Raw genomic sequence first — 19,592 nt, 5'->3', positions numbered from 1 at the left:
CTCTCTCTTTACCTATCCCTGCATTCCCGCTCATGCTACAAAGTCAATCACCAAATTTGTAGATGACATGACTGTGATTGGCCTAATCACAAGCAATACCAAACAGAGAGGAGGTGCTGAAACTCTGTCTGATTGGTGCAGGAATGACAACCGATCACTCAACATTAAGAAAACAAAAAATGATAATTGACTTCAGGAGGGCAAGAGGTCCTGGCCAAACAAGCCCTGCTATTCATAAATGGTGAGCTAGTGGAAAGGGATTCCAGCTTCAGGTTTTTGTGGATGAACATCACTGAGAAGCTCTCTTGTTCTGTCAACATAACTATGATAATAGGGAAGGCACGGTGATTAGTGAGGAAGATTACCATGGCTTGCGGGGGAATCTGGACCAAATGGAAAAAAAATCCACTGAAAAATGACAGAGGCGCGAGGTGTTGCACCTCCGTAGGACCAACCAGGGTAGGTCTTGCATAGTGAATGGTAGGGCACTGAGGAACATGGTAGGCTGTTTAAATGGCTCGGCATGGACTAGATGGGCCAAAGGGCCTGTTGCTGACCCTGTACTTTTCTATGAATCTATCATAGTGACTATACTACCTGAGGTGCTTATGGAGAGCTAATCTGCTCCAAACATTGCTGGCCAACTTTTGTCAAAGTGTGATAGAGAGCATACTGACATACGGAATTGCAGTGTTGTACTCAAGCTGCAGTAAAACTGATCACACACCACTCCAACAAGTGATTAGTGTGGCTCAGCACATTACTGGGACTCAACTACTGGACTTGGAGACAATCTACAACTGTAAATGCCAACGACATGCTCTTAACCTTATTAAAGAGCCAACCCATCCTGAACACTGTCTGTTCAATCTCCTGCCATCTGGTAGGAGATACAGAAACTCTGAGGCAAGACAGTAAGACTGAAAAACGACTTCTTCCCGAGGGTTTTCTGCAGCTGAATAATGCTTTACCCCAGCCTAACAATGACATTTGAGTGCTATGAACTATCAAAATCACTTGTTGCATGTAAATATGGGATTTCTTAAAACAAATTAAGCCATATACTTTATAGTCGCCAAACAATTGGTACTAGAACGTACAATCATCACAGCAATATTTGATTTTGCACCACGCTCCCTGGATTACAAATATTAAATATTAAAAACAGTTCAATTAGTACATATTAAAAATTTAAATTATAAATCATAAATAGAAAATAGAAAAATGGGAAGTAAGGTAGTGCAAAAAAAAACGAGAGGCAGGTCCGGATATTTGGAGGGCACGGCCCATATCTGGATCAGGATCCGTTCAGCAGTCTTATCGCCGTTGGAAAGAAGCTGTTCCCAAATCTGGCCGTACAAGTCTTCAAGCTCCTGAACCTTCTCCCGGAGGGAAGAGGGACGAAAAGTGTGTTGGCTGGGTAGGTCGTGTCCTTGGTTATCCTGGCAGCACTGCTCCGACAGCGTGCGGTGTAAAGTGAGTCCACAGACGGAAAATTGGTTTGTGTGATGTGCTGCACCGTGTACATGATCTTCTGCAGCTTTTTGCAGTCTTGGACAGGACAACTTCCATACCAGGTTGTGATGCACCCCAGAAGAATGCTTTCTACGGTGCATCTATAAAAATTAGTGAGGGTTTTAGGGGACAGGCCAAATTTCTTTAGTTTTCTCAGGAAGTAAAGGCGCTGGTGGGCCTTCTTGGCAGTGAGCTCTGCTTGGTTGGACCAAGTCAGGTCGTTTGTGATACTGACCCCGAGGAACTTAAAGCTTTTGACCTGTTCCACTTGCGCACCACCGATGTAAATTGGGTCGTGCGGTCCGCTACTCCTTCTGAAGTCAACAACCAATTCCTTCGTCTTGCTGACGTTGAGGGATAGGTATTGTCTTCGCACCATGCCACCAGGTTCTTAATTTCCTCTCTGTACTCAAACTCATAATTACCCGAGATATAGCCTACAATTGTTGTGTCATCAGCAAACTTATACATTGACTTTGATGAAAACTTCGCTACAAAATCATGGGTGTACAGTGAGCACGGCAGGGGGTTGAGTACACAGTCTTGTCGGGCACTGGTGCTCAGAGTGATTGTAGAGGAGAGCTTGTCCCCTATTTTTACAGACTGGGTCCTGTCTGTGAGGAAGTTGAAGATCCAGCTGCAGATCTGAGTGCTAAGGCCCAGGTTCCGGAGCTTAGGAATCAGTTTACTTGGAATGATGGTATTAAAGGCAGAGCTGTAGTCAATGAAAAGGAGCCTTACGTATGCGTCTTTATTCTCCAAGTGTTCTAAGGAGGAATGTAGGGCCAGAGAGATGGCATCTGCTGTTGATCTGTTGCATTCGTAGGCGAATTGCAAAGCATCCAGGTTGACCAGTAGGCTGTGGTTGATGTGTGCCATAACCAATCTATCGAAGCACTTCATAGCAATTGATGTCAGAGCCACATGTCGATAGTCATTCAGGCATGCCACCTTGCTCTTCTTCCGCACTGGGATTATCGTTGCCTTCTTAAAATATGAGGGGATCTTAGACTGAAGCAAGGAGTAGTTGAAGATGTCAGCAAACACTCCAGCTAGCTCGCTTGCACAGGTCCGGGAAACCCATCCTGGGACGCCATCTGGGCCCGTCGCCTTCCTTGGATTTATATTCAGGAAGGCCCTTCTAATGTCCTCCTCCGTGACGATGAATCTCAAGGCCACCAGGTCTGGTTCATCTGGAGGGACGCTCCTCTTCTGTTCGAATCTTGCGTAGAATACGTTGAGTTCGCCAGGAAGAGAAGTGCCACAGTTATTGATATTCCCAGCCTTCTCTTTGCACCCACTGATTTCATTTAGACCCTGCCACAGTCTACTGACATCCCTCTGGTTAGCCTGGGCTTCCAACTTAGCCTGATATTGCCTCTTGGCACCCTTAATGGCTTTCTGGAGTTCACGCCTGGATTCCATGTAGCGGCTGGTATCCCCAGACCTAAAAGCCGCAGCTCTAGCCTCTAAAAGGGACTAGACCTCATAATTCATCCAAGGTTTCCGGTTAGGGAATACCTGGATCGTCTTGCGAGACACAGAGTCCTCCGTGCGTTTCCAAATAAAGTCCGTGACAGCTGAGGCATACTCATCGAGATTAGCTGCCCAGTCCATGAATACTAACCAGTCCACCAATTCAAAGCAGTCACGGAGGACCTCATCCGTTTCCTCCGTCCAACCCAACACCACTTTTGACACCGTGACCTCCCACTTCAGTTTCTGTTCATAAGCCGGGAGGAGGAGTACGGCCTGATGGTCTGATTTTCCAAAGTGAGGTTGACGGAAGAGTAGGCATCCTTGACTGCTGTGTAGCAGTGGTCAAGTATATTCGGGCCTCCAGTGGGGCAGGAGACATGTTGGTATAACTCTGGCAGCGCCTTTCTGAGGTTGGCCTGGTTAAAGTCCCCAGCTGTAATGAGAAAAGCCTCCGGATACCTGGTCTCAAGTTCACTGATGTTGGCATACTGTATGTTCAGAGCACACTCCACATCCGCCTGGGGGGGAATGTAGACTGCTGTCAGTACGACCGAGGTGAATTCCCGTGGCAGATAGTTGGGACGACACTTCACCGACAGGTGTTCCAGGTCCAGGCTGCAGGAGCTTGTCAGTGCCACTGTGTCCAAGCGCCACCCAGTGTTGATCAATAGGCAGACACCACCTCCCCTCGTCATGCCCGAAGATGCCGTGCGGTCCACCCGATGGATCGAAAATCCCTCTGGTCAGATGGCACAGTCGGGGTGGGAGGGGAGATCCAGGTCTCGGTCAAACAGAATACACGGCAGTTCTGCATCTCCCCGGTAGGTGAGTCTCCCTTTAAGATCATCCACCTTGTTCTCTATGGCTTGCACGTTAGCTGGTAGGTTGGTGGGCACAGGGACTCTGAAGCCCCTCAGCTTCAATCTGACCAGCAACCCAGCTCTTCTCCCACGCTTCCTTGGTAAGTAGTGCATCTTTCCAGGTCTCCATCGCTGCAGTGTGTTGTTGTCAGCTCTTTGATGTTGGTGGACGCGCCCCGCGGGAATCGATCGGCCGGTCGCGTCGTTAGACGCTCCGGGTCGGGCCGAGCAACGTGGGAGGCTCCCCTGCCACTTCCAGCTGCCGGGGGCCCGGACTGTCGATTGGGTCAGGCCCCGAAGCCGACACTTAATCCCGGAAGGCCAGGCTCCTTGCTGAAACAAGTATTTAAACCGAGTCACAGTTGCGGAAGCCTCCGCTCAGGCCGAGCTTCGGGCTCGATTTCCGAGGTCGGCGGCGGAGGGCTCACTTCCGGCAGCTGTGGATGGCCACCAACGGGGCTTTACGGTGGTCGCTCCGGGGAATCGTCCGGGGCACCTTGGGGTCTCTGCCGTCACTCCTGTGTGGTCGCCTGCTCCGGAGAGCTTCTGGTCGGAATGGGCCGTGTCTCCAAGCGCTCCGGCACGGTAGCAGACCGCGGGTCTCCGGGAACATGGTGGGCCTCGCTGGCCGGGTCCAGGTGCGGTCCGGAGTTTCAGAGGCAGTTCTTGCGCGGTGGTCTCCAGCTGGGTCAGTAGCTTCGCCAGGGTGTTGTTGATCTTTATCTTTCTAAAGTGAAGGTTTGGGAGGGTTTCTCGGGTATAGGATAGTGGCGAGGGCTGTTTGCTCGGGAGAGCACGTGCAAAGTCGCCAGTTACCGGCGCCATCTTTAAATATTCATTGTAAATATCTGTTTTGCAGGGGCAGGAGTAGCACCGTAATCTCGTTGTCTTGAGCAATGGCAATAAAGTTCTATTCCATGCTATCAACATCAAAACAAGCAATTGATCATCAATACCAAAAACCTACATGGATTAGAGAAGTGGCAACAAATCGTTAAAAATGTGAAATTAGGTGTGCTAAAAAATGACTGCAGGCACTACCCACTCATCAAAATAATTTTTCCAAAAACTCCCTTCAGCAAAGTGCTATAAAGCTATTAAAACAAAAATGTCATGCCATCTGAAACATATCTTCACCCAGGTAGTTAACCTGATCAACCACGCCAGTTACGGTAGGCCATCCCTACCTTCATAGAAACATAGAAACATGGAAAGTAGGTGCAGGAGTAGGCCATTCGGCCCTTCGAGCCTGCACCGCCATTCAGTACGATCATGGCTGATCATCCAACTCAGAACCCTGTACCAGCCTTCCCTCCATACCCCCGATCCCTTTAGCCACAAGGGCCATATCTCACTCCCTCTTAAATATAGCTAATGAACTGGCCTCAACTGTTTCCTGTGGCAGAGAATTCCACAGGCTCACCACTCACTGTGTGAAGAAGTTTTTCCTAATCTCAGTCCTAAAAGGCTTCCCCTTTATCCTCAAACTGTGACCCCTCATTCTGGACTTCCCCAACATCGGGAACAATCTTCCTGCATCTAGCCTGGCCAATCCCTTTAGGATTTTATACGTTTCAATAAGCTCCCCCCTCAATCTTCTAAATTCCAATGAGTATAAGCCTAGTCAATCCAGTCTTTCATCATATGAAAGTCCTGTCATCCCAGGAAATCAATCTGGTGAACCTTCTTTGCACTCCCTCTATGGCAAGAATGTCTTTCCTCAGATTAGGGGACCAAAACTGCACACAATACTCCAGGTGTGGTCTCACCAAGGCCTTGTACAACTGTAGTAGTACCTCCCTGCTCCTGTACACGAATCTTCCTGCTATTAATGCCAGCATACCATTCGCCTTTTTCACTGCCTGCTGTACCTGCATGCCCACTTTCAAAGACTGGTGTATAATGACACCCAGCTATCGTTGCACCTCCCCTTTTCCTAATCGGCCACCATTCAGATAATAATCAGTTTTCCTGTTTTTGCCACCAAAGTGGATAACCTCACATTTATCCACATTAAATTGCATCTGCCATGAATTTGCCCACTCACCTAATCTATCCAAGTCACCCTGCATCCTCTTAGCATCCTCCTCACAGCTAACACTGCCGCCCAGCTTTGTGTCATCCGCAAACTTGGAGATGCTGTATTTAATTCCCTCATCTAAGTCATTAATATATATTGTAAAGAACTGGGGTCCCAGCACTGAGCCTTGAGGTACCCCACTAGTCACTGCCTGCCATTCTGAAAAGGTCCCGTTTATTCCCACTATTTGCTTCCTGTCTGCCAACCAATTCTCTGTCCACATCAATACCATACCCCCAATACTGTGTGCTTTAAGTTTGCACAGTAATCTCCTGTCTGGGACCTTGTCAAAAGCCTTTTGAAAATCCAAATATACCACATCCACTGGTTCTTCCTCTATCTATTACCTCCATCACTGCACTGCACTTTAAATATCTTAAATCACTTTTTATAATGCTGTTTACATTGTAAATACATGCTGGTGTTTATGCATTTATGAATATTTTACCTCATATTTTTACTTTAACTTTATTCTTTACATATTTTTTATTCTTTATTTTGTTAAATGTTGCTGCTCTTTTAGTTGCATCTCGCACCAACACACCACAGCAAGTTCCTAATACATGCAAATGTACAGTACTGTGCAGAATCCTTAGGCACATATCTATAGCTGGGGGGCTAAGTCTTTTGCACAGAACTGTATGTTACGTCTTCACAGTTTTCAAATAACACAATATTACTGAGCTAAAACAAAGCTAAGTGCTCTTATTTCTGATTCCCAGCCACCTTTCTACTTTAACCAATATACAGTACTGTGCAAAAGTCTTAGGCAGTGTAGCTACATATTTGAGCCTCAGACTTTGGCACACTACTGTGTATGGCAAATAAAGTTGATCCTTGATGTTAATTACAGTTGTTGATAGGTGTTTATTACCACAGTTGTTCTGATCAGGAACGTATGTCTGGAAGGACAGATCCACAGAGTCGAAAGGCCATGTCTGAACACTGTGTGGAACCACTGGATGGTACACAATGGCGGCCAACTGATAGACCAATGGAGAACATTTCTCTATGACAAACTCACTGGTCGACTATATAAGTTGCTTTGTTAATGAATTGAAGGGCAGGTACTTGCAAATCCCAAAAATAACTGCTGGGACTTTTTGCAAATACACTACAATTGAAATAGACTCAGTAGCGACTTTATTGGGCAGCTCCCGTCCCTAATAAAGCGTATGCTCATGGTCTTCTGCAGTACTTCCAATTCAAAGTTCGATGTGGTGTGTGTTCAGAGATGCTCTTCTGCACACCACTGTTGCAATGTGTGGTTGTTTCAGTTACTGTCGGCTTCCTGTCAGCTTGGACCGGTCTGCCAATCCTCCTCTGACCTCTCTCATGAACAAGGCATTCTTGCCCACAGAACCACTATCACTAGCTGTTTTTTACTCTTTTGCATCATTCTCCGTAAACTCCGGAAATTGTTGTGTGTGAAAGTCCCAAAAGATCAGCAGTTTCTGAGATACTGAACTCACCCCATATGGCAGCAATGATCATTGCACAATCAAGCTAACATTTCCCCCATTCTGATATTTGGTCTGTACTCCAGCTGAATGTTTTGATCATGTCTGCATGTCTTTATGCATTGAGTGCTGCCACATGTTTGGGTGATCAGATATTTCCATCAACGAGCAGACGTACGGGTAATGGTACTGAATGTGTGGTTGCACTTCTGGTGGACAATGAGATTTGAGCCAGAGGATGGTGAATTTGTGGAACTTAGTACCACAGGCAGCTGTGGAGGTATTTAAGGCAGAGCTTAATAGGTTCTTGATTGACGATGGCATCAAAGGTCATGGGGAGAAGACTGGGGAGTGAGGCTGAGGAGGGGAAAAAGGATCAGCTGTGATTGAATGGCAGAGCAGACTTGATGGGTCAAATGGCCTAATTCTGCTCCTACATCTTATGGTCTTATGGTCTTACTTACCTGAAGCACTGCAGAACCAGCAAGCTCAGAATTTTCATTCATTGCCTTTACCAAACTGATGAAGGTTTGGTCATCATAATCAAATCTATCACCAAAAACTATGGAACAGATGATATTGCCAACAGCAGCACTTAACTCAATGGTTGGATTAAATTCTTGGCCTGCAGAGACAGAGAGCATTCACAAGTTACTGAAAATGCTGAATACCATTTGACTCTTTATTAAGTGTCCTGAATAGTCTTTCACTTTCCTCTTTAAATTCAGCATATTTCTGGTGTTTTTCACTTATTGATTTCTAAATGTTATGTACAGTGCCTATAAAAATTATTCATCCACCCCCCCCCCACAAGTTTTCGTGTTTTATTGTTTTACAACATTGAATCACAGTGGATTTAATTTGCCTTTTTGGACACTGATCAACACAAAAAGACTCTTTTATGTCAAAGTGAAAACAGATCTCTACAAAGTGGCCTAAATTAATTGCAAATAAAAATGCAAAGTAATTGATCGCAGAAGTATTCCCCCCCCCGCCCCTTTAATACGACTCACCAGATCATCCCTGGTGCAGCCAAATTGTTTTAGAAGTCACATAATTAGTTAAATGGAGATCTATGTTTGGAGACCTGTGTGCAGTCAAGGTGTTGCAATTGATTGCAGCAAAAATACACTTGTGCCTGGAAGATCCAACTGACGGTGAGTCAGTATCCTGGGATAAACTACACCATGAAAACAGAAGAACACTCTAAGCAACTCCGTAAAAAGGTTATTGAGAAGCACAAGACAGGAACTGGAAACAGGAAAATGTCCAAGTCACTGACTCTCCCTTGGAGTACAGTGAAGTCAGTCATCAAGAAATGGAAAGAATATGGCACAACTGTAAATCTGCCTAGAGCAGGCCATCTTCAAAAACTGAGTGACTATGGAAGAAGGGGACTAGAGAGGAAGCCACCAAGAGACCTATGACAACTCTGGAGGAGCTACAAGCTTCAGTGGCTGAGATGGGAGAGACTGTGCCTATAACAACTGTTGCCTGGGTGCTTCACCAGTTGCAGCTTTATGGGAGAATGGCAAAGAGAAAGCCACTGTTGAAAAAATAAATCACATGAAATCTGGGCTAGAGTTTGCCAGAAGGCATGTGGGAGACTCTGAAGTCAGCTGGAAGAAGGTTCTATGGTATGATGAAACCAAAATTGAACATCTTGGCCACCAGACTAAAATCTATGTTTGCTGTAAGCCAAACACTGCACATCATCAAAAACACACCATCCGTACCGTGAAGCATGGTGGTGACTACCTCATGCTGTGGGGATGCTTCACTGCAGCAGGCCCTGGAATGCTTGTGAAAGTAGAGTGTAAAATGAATGCAGCAAAATACAGGGAGATCCTAGAGGAAAACTTGATGCAGTCTGCAAAAGAACTGCGACTTGGGAGAAGATTTGCTTTCCAGCAAGACAATGACCCCAAACATAAAATCATAGCTACAGAGGAATGGCTTAAAAACAACCAAGTTAATGTCCTGAATGGTCAAATTAGAGTCCAGACCTCAATCCAAATGAGCTTTTGTGGCTGGACTTGAAAAGGGCTGTTCACTCACAATCCACATGCAGTCTGACAGAGCTTGAGCAGTTTTGTAAAGAAGAATGGGAAAAGTTGCAGTGTCCAGATGTGCAAAGCTGATATAGACCTATCCACACAGGCTCAAGACTGTAATTGCTGCTAAAGGTGCATCTCCTAGATACGGACAATAGTTAACCTTTTCTTCTGTACTGATAATTTCTTTATTTTTCTGGGTTGTGCTTTCATTTAAGTTTAGTGGTGTGTACTTCTTATCAGAATTGCATATGCTTCCATATATTGCTACAACATGTTGTTGTTGATGAAAATATATCCTTAAAAGTTTTATCTGACTGTTGTATAATTTTTTAATATCTGTTATTCCTCTTCCTCCTTCTGTACAAGATAGTGTTAATCTAAGTGTGTTTGAGTGTTTGTTGTGTTTCCAAAATTTGTCATTTCAAGTCTTATGTTTCTTTGTTAAGTTTCTAGATTAGTTTCAGACCAATATTATGCCAAAACAATATATTAATATGGGTATGGAGAAAGTGTTAATTGCTTTTGTTATATTTTTACTATGGCAGACTTTTTTAAGCCTGGAAGTAAATTCTGTAGAAAGTTTTCCCTTTATCACACTGTGATCTATTTTCTTTGCTTGTTGATAGCCTAGATACTTATATGTTTCATATTCCTCCATCGGTTGTATTGTTTTATATTCTTCTAGCTCTTTTGCATCTCCCTTCATGTTTAATGTTCTGTACTTATCTACTCCAAAGTTCATGTTTATATCTTTAGAAAATATTTCTACTATTTCAAATAATTCTTTTAGCTTTACTGATGAAGGAGCGTGTAATTTCAAATTGTCTATATATTTTAGATTTTTTTTTAGATTCAACTTTATTGTCATTGTGCCGAGTACAGATGCAAAGCCCATGAAATGCATTTAGCATCTGACCAGAAATGCAAAGAATAGTGTTATTTACAAAATAACTGTGAATAAAAAACGTGCTACAGCACACAAATATAAAAGTACTTGAGACAGTACAATACGGATGCAGTACTGCTTAGTGCTGTGATGAGAGGTTCAGCAGTGTCACAGCCTCAGGGAAGAAGCTCTTCCTGTGCCTACTGGTGCGGGGGCAGAGGCTCCTGTAGCGCCTACCATTTCAGAGGCCATGGTTAGGGGGAGATGCATCCCTGATAATGTTTTTCGCCCTGCCCAGGCAGCGTTTATGGTAGATGTTCTCAATGGTGGGCAACTGGGTGCCGATAATCCACTGGGCAGTTTTCACCACATGCTGGAGTGCTTTGTGGACCGATATTGGGCAATTGCCATACCACACTGAGATGCAGTTGGTGAGTATGCTCTCAACAGTACAGTGGTAAAGTTCCATCAATATCCTGGGACAGAGGTGAGCTTTCTTCATGCTCCGCAGGAAATAAATATAGGTGTGCAAAGGTATAATTTGTTTGGTTGTCTCTGATTTCATACCCTATTTTCATACGATTCAGTAAATTAGAGGGCAGAATTAAAGCTGGACAGAACCATGGTGGCTTAGTGAGACGCCCTCCATTTATTTTGATAACGGTAGTTGTTCTTTTTTGGTTATTAATGGACAGGGTAGTTATGGTACGCCAATGCTTCATCAGATGCTGTAGAAATTTCACAAGTATTGGGTGTGTAGTTTATATATATTAAGAGCTTCTATTAATCATGAATCAAGTGATTTTTGGTAGTCAATCTAACAACATGAAAGATTAATGTTTTTCCGTCAGGCTGAATTTAGAACTACAGAATCTATTATCAGTTATATCCTTTCATACCCTTATGGCATCCTTACTACTCTTTTGTAAGTATATTGTGGTTATATGTTTGTGGTGACTAGATGCGAGATGCACCATGTTACAATTTTATATATAGTTTATAACCAATTAATAGGATGATATTTTGATAACAGGGCATCATTTGTGATTTCTCCTTAAGGTAAGGGATATGTTTTACATATTTTCTGAAATTTGGGCACTTATTTCAGGATATTTCAGAAAATTATTGATATGTATTAATAGTTATGGATGAAAGCAAGTAATTTTTTTATACTAATCATCGTGAATATTATCATTGCTGCTATTTTTCCAGTTGTGGCTATTTATTATTATTATTATGTATTATCTGTTTATATTTACCCAATTTGCATCATTGGTTGTTTGTCAGTATTTGTTTGAGTGTTGTTTTTCATTGATTCTATTGTATTTCATTGTTCTATTGTGAACGTCTGAAGGAAAACGACTCTCAGGGTACTATCTGCTGACATAATGTACTTGGGCAATACATTTGAACTTTCAACTCTTTATTAAGTACCCTGAATTGACTCTTCTTGTTGATGTCCAGCTCATGACTTTGGCAGCAATGTTTAGTACAAAGACAGACATCAGTCAGATCAGTAACCAGTGAGCTGAAGGCTGAGCAAGCACGCACTGAGACACCAAGAGCTTTTTCTGGAATACGAATTTCTGGTACTTTTTAATACACAGATGAAATACACTGCTTCCCATTCTACTGCGGATAGACTGAATGAGCTAGGGGGTTTGTTTTTGGAGTGAAGGAAGATGGGAGGTGACTTGATGGAGGTTTGCAAGAGACGTTGATTGAGTGGACAGCCAGAGACTTTGTCCCAGTGTGGAAATGGCTAATATGAGGGGATGTGGCGACCCACTTTCTAGCACACACGAAGCGGCTCACGAAACGGCGCGCGCAGGCAGAGGGCCGGCCCCAAAAAGGGCGCCAGGCCATCTTCACCAGCAGGGGGAAGAACCCGTACGTGGGAAGGGTCTGCGAATGTGCATTCCCCACAGCAGTCCCGCCCCAGGGAGTGCGGGAACGGGAAGGCTTTAAAGCAGGCCGCGAAGTTTGAATAAATCTCTTTATCGCAACTCCAACTCACCGACTCCCTGTGGTTATTCTTGCGTTGTGTGTAACACACCGCTACATTTGGTGACCCCGACGGCCCAAACAATATTTGGGCCAGAAATGACCGACGCCAAATCTGTTCACGCAGTTTCGTTACAACTGCCAAGCTTTTGGCCGCTGAGGACCCGTCTGTGGTTCGAACAGGCAGAAGCACAATTTCACATTCGGCAGATAACCTCGGAGTCCACTCGCTACTACTACGTGCAGAGCTCCCTCGACCAGGAGACTGCTGCACAAGTTGAGGAGATTATATTGTCGCCTCCGGAGAACGGGAAATACACAGCATTCAAAGCACTGCTCATAAGGACTTTTGGACTCTCACGGCGCGAACGAGCACGCCGCTTAATGCACCTGGATGGTTTGGGAGACAGGCCGCCGTCGGCATTAATGAACGAAATGCGGGCCCTGGCTGAAGGACACAAACCCTGCCTCATGTTTGAGCAGGCGTTCCTAGAGCAACTGCCCGAGGACATATGCCTGCTGCTGTCCGACGCAGATTTCAGCAACCCCCGGGAGGTGGCGGCCCGGGCAGATGTGCTGTGGAATGCCAAGGAGGAGAGAGGGTCATCCGTCGCACAGATCATCAAGCCACGTGCCCAACGACAGACCAGACCAGGCCCGGCAGCAGAGCCCAACGAACGATGGTGCTTCTACCACCAGTGGTGGGGCACAGAGGCCCGCCGCTGTAGACCACCCTGCAAATTCCCGGGAAACGCCAAGGCTCAGCCGCCGCCGATCGCTACGGCGGCTGGCCATCAGGACAGCCTCCTGTACGTCTGGGACAAGCAGTCGGGACGCCGCTTTTTGGTCGACACCGGAGCGGAGATCAACGTTTTACCTCCAACGAGTTACGACACCCACAACAGAGAACACGGACCAACCCTGAGGACCGCAAATGGCAGCACAATACGAACCTACGGCACCCACACGGTGCGGCTACAGTTCAGCTCCAGCCGGTTCACGTGGGACTTCACACTGGCCGCCGTGGCCCAACCACTCCTGGGGGCGGATTTTCTGCGAGCCCACAGCCTGCTGGTCGACCTGCAAGGGAAGAGATTAGTCCACGCTAAGACTTTTCAAACGTTCTCCCTAGGTGAAGCAAAGTTGCCAGCCCCACCCTTGGACTCCATCACGCTGTCCGACGATGAATTCACCAGGGTCCTGGCGGATTTCCCATCAGTACTGACACCGCAGTTCATGGCAGCCATGCCCAGACACGGAGTACAGCACCACATCCCGACTCAGGGACCACCCCTCCACGCCGGTGCTCGAAGGCTTCCCCCGGACAAGCTCCGACTGGCGAAGGAGGAGTTCAAGAAGATGGAGGAAATGGGGATCATACGACGGTCCGACAGCCCATGGGCCTCCCCCCTGCACATGGTCCCAAGGCAACGGGGGCTGGAGGCCATGCGGTGACTACCGCAGACTGAACGAGGCTACAACGCCAGACCGCTACCCTGTGCCGCACATTCAAGACTTCGCAGCAAACAAACAAGGCGCAAGGATCTTTTCCAAGGTAGACCTCGTCCGGGGATACCATCAAATCCCGGTACATACTGACGACATCCCCAAATCAGCACTCATCACCCCGTTTGGACTTTTCGAATTCCTCCAAATGCCATTTTGTCTAAAGAATGCCGCACAGACTAATGCAGCGGCTGATGGACGCGGTGGGATGTGACCTGGACTTTGCATTCATCTATTTGGACGACATCCTCGTAGCCAGTAGTAGCCGTCAAGAGCATCTGTCCCACCTCCGCCAGCCCTACTCCCGCCTGAGTGAATTCAGCCTTACCATCAACCCGGCCAAATGCCAGTTCGGACTCGACACCATCGACTTCCTGGGCCACAGGATTACTAAAGACGGAGCAACTCCTCTGCCTGCCAAGGTAGACGCGGTCCGCCACTCCCCCCGACCCAACACAATCAAAGGCCTGCAGGAATTCGTGGGTATGGTGAATTTCTACCACCGTTTCCTCCATTCAGCAGCCCGAACCATGCGCCCCCTGTTCACTCTGATGTTGGGTAAGGGCAAGGACATTACCTGGGACGAAGAGGACACGGCCGCTTTCGTTAAAACCAAAGAAGCCTTGGCAAACACCGCGATGCTAGTGCACCCCAGAACGGACGTCCCTACTGCCCTCACGGTAGACGCATCCAACACAGCAGTCGGGGGAGTGCTGGAACAACTCATCGAGGATCGCTGGCAACCCCTGGCGTTCTTCAGCAAACACCTACGACCACCCGAACTCAAATACAGTGCTTTCGACCGGGAGCTATTGGCACTATACCTGGCAATCCGGCATTTCAGGTACTTCTTAAAAGGTAGGCCCTTCACCGCGTTTACAGACCACAAATCGCTTACCTTTGCGTTCACGAAGGTGTCCGACCCTGGTCGTCCCGCCAGCAGCGACATCTGTCCTACATCTCCGAGTACACACACAGACATCCGGCATGTCTCAGGAAAGGACAACGTCGTGGCGGACGCACTATCCAGACCTACCATACAGGCCCTGTCCCAGGGGGTGGACTATGCAGTGCTGGCGGAGGCACAGCAGGCAGACGAGGGGATCCCTAGTTACAGGACAGTGGTTTCCGGTTTGCAGCTCCAAGACCTCCCCGTAGGCCCAGGTGAGAGGACCCTACTGTGTAACGTAGCTACCGGCCAACCCTGCCCCGTCGTCCCAGCAGCCTGGCGCCGGCGGGTTTTCGAGTCCATTCACAACTTAGCGCACCCCTCCATCAGGACAACCGTCCGGCTGGTCGCCAGCAGGTTCGTGTGGCATGGGCTTCGTAAACAGGTCAGTGAATGGGCCAAATCATGCATGCAGTGCCAAACGGCCAAGGTGCAGCGGCACACCAAAGCCCCGCCGCAGCAGTTTGAACCCACCCGCCGGAGGTTCGACCACATTCATGTGGATATCGTGGGGCCCCTGCCAGTGTCGTGAGGAGCGTGGTACCTCCTAACTATGATAGACCGGTTCACGAGATGGCCAGAGGCGGTCCCGCTCACCGACATCACCTCCGAATCCTGCGCCCGAGCACTGATCGCAACCTGGGTAGTACGCTTCGGGGTACCGGCCCACATTACCTCCGACAGGGGCGCCCAGTTCACCTCCAGACTATGGTCAGCTACGGCCAGCCTTTTAGCATCACAGCTACACCACACAACTGCCTACCACCCACAGTCAAACGGACCGTCACCTGAAGTCGGCTCTCATGGCCCGCCTGGAAGGGCCTAACTGGGTGGACAAACTTCCCTGGGTCCTGCTCGGAATTCGCACGGCGCCCAAGGAGGATCTGCACACCTCGTCGGCCGAGTTGGTGTACGGCGCACCCCTGGTCGTCCCAGGAGAGTTCATACCAGCCCCAAGGGGGCAAGAGGAAGAACCCACAGCAGTCCTGGACAGACGACGGGAGAGGCTTGGTAACCTGGCGCCCATACCCACTTCACAGCACGGACAGAGCGCGACCTGCGTACCCAAAGACCTGAAGAATTGTAAGTTTCTTTTTGTACGACGGAGCGGACACCGGACACCGCTACAGCGACCCTATGAAGGGCCGTTTAAGGCAATCAGGAACAACGGGTCCACGTTCATGCTGGACATTGGGGGGAGAGAGAAGGTTTTCAAGGTGGACCGACTCAAACCGGCCCATGTGGACTTGGCGCAGCCGGTCCAGGCTCAGGCACAGCGGCGCAGGGCAAGACCTCCGAAACAGAGGCCGATCCAGACTGTGGACATTGGGGGAGGTATCGCCGGTTCTGGGCGGGGGGGGGGGGGGTGCGGTTATGTGGCGACCCACTTTCTAGCACACACGAACCGGCTCACGAAACAGCGCGCGCAGGCAGAGGGCCGGCCCCAAAAAGGGTGCCAGGCCATCTTCACCAGTAGGGGGAAGAACCCGTACGTGGGAAGGGTAAACAACAGGAATTCTGCAGTGGCTGGAAATTCAAGCAACACACATCAAAGTTGCTGGTGAACGCAGCAGGCCAGGCAGCATCTGTAGGAAGAGGTGCAGTCGACGTTTCAGGCCGAGACCCTTCGTCAGGACTAACTGAAGGAAGACTGAGTAAGGGATTTGAAAGTTGGAGGGGGAGGGGTACATCCAAAATGATAGGAGAAGACAGGAGGGGGAGGCTGCGAATGTGCATTCCCCACAGTAGTCCCACCCCAGGGAGTGCGGGAACGGGAAGGCTTTAAAGCAGACCGCGAAGTTTGAATAAATCTCTTTATCGCAACTCCAACTCACCGACTCCGTGTGGTTATTCTAGCGCTGTGTGCAGCACACCACTACAAGGGGATAAATTTAAGGTGATTGATGGATACAGAGGAGATGTTAGTAAGTATTCACACAGAGAGTGGTGAGTGCATGAAAAGTGCTGGTGGAGACAGATATATCAGAGACATTTAGGAAAATCGTAGATCGGAGCATGGACGATCAAAAATGGAGAGCTATGTCAGAGGGAAGGTTTAGATTAATAATCTTACAGTAGGTGAAAAGGACAACACAATATTGTGGGCTGAAGGGCCTTTACAGCAGTGTTCTATGTTCTATGCTTTTTAAGTTTACTCACTTGGACTTACCTTTATGAGATTCAAACATTTTTATCAGGAAATGGGCTTCTTCAATGATTTTATCTTCACTAGTTTTCTTGCCCATCCCAAAGTGCTGTAGAGTGGAAATGGTGAACCTTCGCATTTGCCTCCACGATTCCTCGTTACTGAAAGCGATGCCTATAATTATTCAGACAAGTTGTCAATGCAACCTGCTACCCAAATGAAAACTGATCAAACATGAGGAAATATGCTTTCTATCTAATGGAGTTATAGTGGTGACCTATCGCTACCAGACTCACGTTAGGCAATTCAGTACTCAACTCTTAATTAATTTGGAGCTTTTATTTTAACTTCTCAACACAAATATCAATGCGGCAGCACGGTAGTGTATGGTTAGCATAAGGTTTTGCAGAACAGGTGACCGGGGTTCATTTCCCACCATTGCCTGTAAGGAGTTTATAACTTCTCTCTGTGATCACGTGGGCCGGAAAAGCCTGTTCCGCAATGTGGCTCAACAAATAATTAATTAAATAAACAATGGTAACCCAGGCCAACAATTTAAGTCATGAATTTTATTCTTCCCTCCCTCCCAAAGCTGCACCCAACCGGTGAGGAGGAGCACGCGAGGAAGCAGTGATATCATTTTGGTATGTGGCTGAAGCTTACGAAACAGTAGAGCTTCATGGCAGATTTCGGAGCTGGTTGCATCCAATCAGTGAATGGGATTCATTAGGAAGGTGAATAATAAGGTAGGAGCAAGCAGAGTGGTCATTGTATGAGTGGGCCAGTGTTGGAGTGCCATTGGCTCATTGGACTTATGTGATATCAGGCTGATAAGTTTCTTTTCCTATTTCTTTATTCTTCATTCCTCATATTTAAGGGCCCAGTTAGTGCGGCAAGAATGGCTCCAGGGCTGTGTTTTGTTCTGTGTGTGAAATGTGGGAATTCTGGGAGTCCATCCCGCTGCTGGATAACCATATCTGCACCCAGGTGCACTGAGTTGCAGGTCCTGATAGAACATGATAAGCAACTGGAGCCGCAGCTGCAGCTCGCTGACCTTTGACTCATATGGAAGTCACAGATAGGAGCTGCAGGAAGTTCGTCACCCCTTGGATTCAGGAGTACATTACCTGGGTGACTACCAGGAGAAGGAAAGGAAATGGGCAGCCACAGATTACCCCTGTGGCCTTTACCCTCAATCATAGCTTTGGAGACTGTTGAGGGGGATGACCCACTGCATGGAGCCGCTGTGACCGGTTGATGAATACAAGGCTGAAAGGTGTTATATACGAGCATCTCACAAACAATGTCTTATTTGGAAATGAGCTCGCAGGTGCTTTATTTGTTCACTTCTAAGTGGTTTGATCCAGCTACATCTGAGCAGAACCAGTTCACAAAATGGAGGTTGCAGAACAGTCTCACAAAATGTCAGCATCCATTGCTTCTACCACATGGCTGGAACAAAGACATCTGGTTTGTCTTTTTCCATTGTCTTTGACTCATTGCAGTAAGAAGTTTTCTTTTATATTTAATTAGTTCATGGCCTGCAATACAACATACTTACACCAAACACCAAGAAACAGCCTCTGTTCTTTGATTGCCATATAACTTTCTAGATCATGACTGTCCAATCACATGCCTATACTAGGGGTAAATTATGGTAGCCTATGATCCCAATAACCTGCATGTGTGTTGTTACTGGGATCAACACTGGCAAAGATAACAGGCAGAATAAATTCTTTAAAATATGGCCACACGATCTTTTATTGTGGAAGTCCAGCTTGGTGAGTCATTTCACCCCCCAATAGTACCACACTCCCTCTGTACACCAATGAAAATTTCCGCAGGGATAAATTACCTGGGTATAATGAGATTATATTAAGCAGAATTTGCAAACGATTGCAAGGACATTTGAAGATGCTCCCAGCTTCTCACACCATCCAACCTACCTCTCCTCGACCTACCAAATCTCCCCCTCACCTGGTTTCACTTTTACCCCCCAGCTTCTCACTTCAACCGCACTCTTTCCCCATCCACCCACCTTCCCCTCAATTGACTTCACCTGTCACCTTCCATCTTGTACTCCTTCCCCTCACTCCAGCTTCTTGTTTTGGCTTCTACCCCCTTTCTTTCCAGTCACAATTAAGGGCCTCGGCTTGAAATATTGACTCTTTATTCCTCTCTGTAGGTGCTGCCTGCCCCGCTGAGTTCCTCTAGTACTTTGTGTGTATTACTCTGGAGTTTCAGTACCTGCCTAATCTTGTGTGTTCATGTTGTGTCTGAGACCATTGCAAGCTTTACACTTCAGAATAACAAGCCTCCAACAAGAACTGAACTGAGCAGAATGAGGATGCAACCAAATGTAACTTGGTTTGATAATAATGATGTCGATAGTTACCGAAACCCTGTGTTAAGTCATCAAATATTTGGATGTGGGGTCTTCCTGCAAACTGATCTGGATGGTTGATAAGAGCATCCTTCACTGTCTTGTAGCCAGCCAGAACCACAGCTCTCATCATCCCAAGCTTGATGGTGAAGATTGGACCATATTTCTCAGACAGCTGAAATAGCAGGAACACATTTATATCATCAATTCATTAATTAAACAATTAAATCCTTGTTTTTTTATATTCAGTTATATTATCACTTCATC

General features: G+C 47.0%; 1 protein-coding gene and 1 pseudogene across 3 annotated transcripts in view; one reads left to right on the top strand and one right to left on the bottom strand.

Annotated features, from left to right (window-relative positions):
• Positions 1-19,592, top strand: part of LOC140203175 (cytochrome P450 2K1-like) — a 210,827-nt pseudogene that overhangs the window by 121,766 nt on the left and 69,469 nt on the right.
• Positions 1-19,592, bottom strand: part of LOC140203171 (cytochrome P450 2K1-like) — a 42,613-nt gene that overhangs the window by 12,336 nt on the left and 10,685 nt on the right. For all 3 annotated transcript variants that reach the window (XM_072269080.1, XM_072269081.1, XM_072269082.1), the window contains exons 2-4: positions 19,338-19,500; positions 16,967-17,116; positions 7,859-8,019 (exon numbers count right to left, since the gene is read on the bottom strand). In XM_072269080.1, the coding sequence (XP_072125181.1) occupies positions 7,859-8,019; positions 16,967-17,116; positions 19,338-19,500 (474 nt within the window). The remainder of the gene's footprint in view (positions 1-7,858; positions 8,020-16,966; positions 17,117-19,337; positions 19,501-19,592) is intronic.

The sequence above is a fragment of the Mobula birostris genome, chromosome 9 (genome assembly GCF_030028105.1).
Source record: "Mobula birostris isolate sMobBir1 chromosome 9, sMobBir1.hap1, whole genome shotgun sequence".
In the NCBI taxonomy this organism is placed as follows: Eukaryota; Metazoa; Chordata; class Chondrichthyes; order Myliobatiformes; family Myliobatidae; genus Mobula; species Mobula birostris.
Note: the sequence above shows the minus strand (reverse complement) of the source record. Positions and strands in the feature narration are given on the sequence as shown.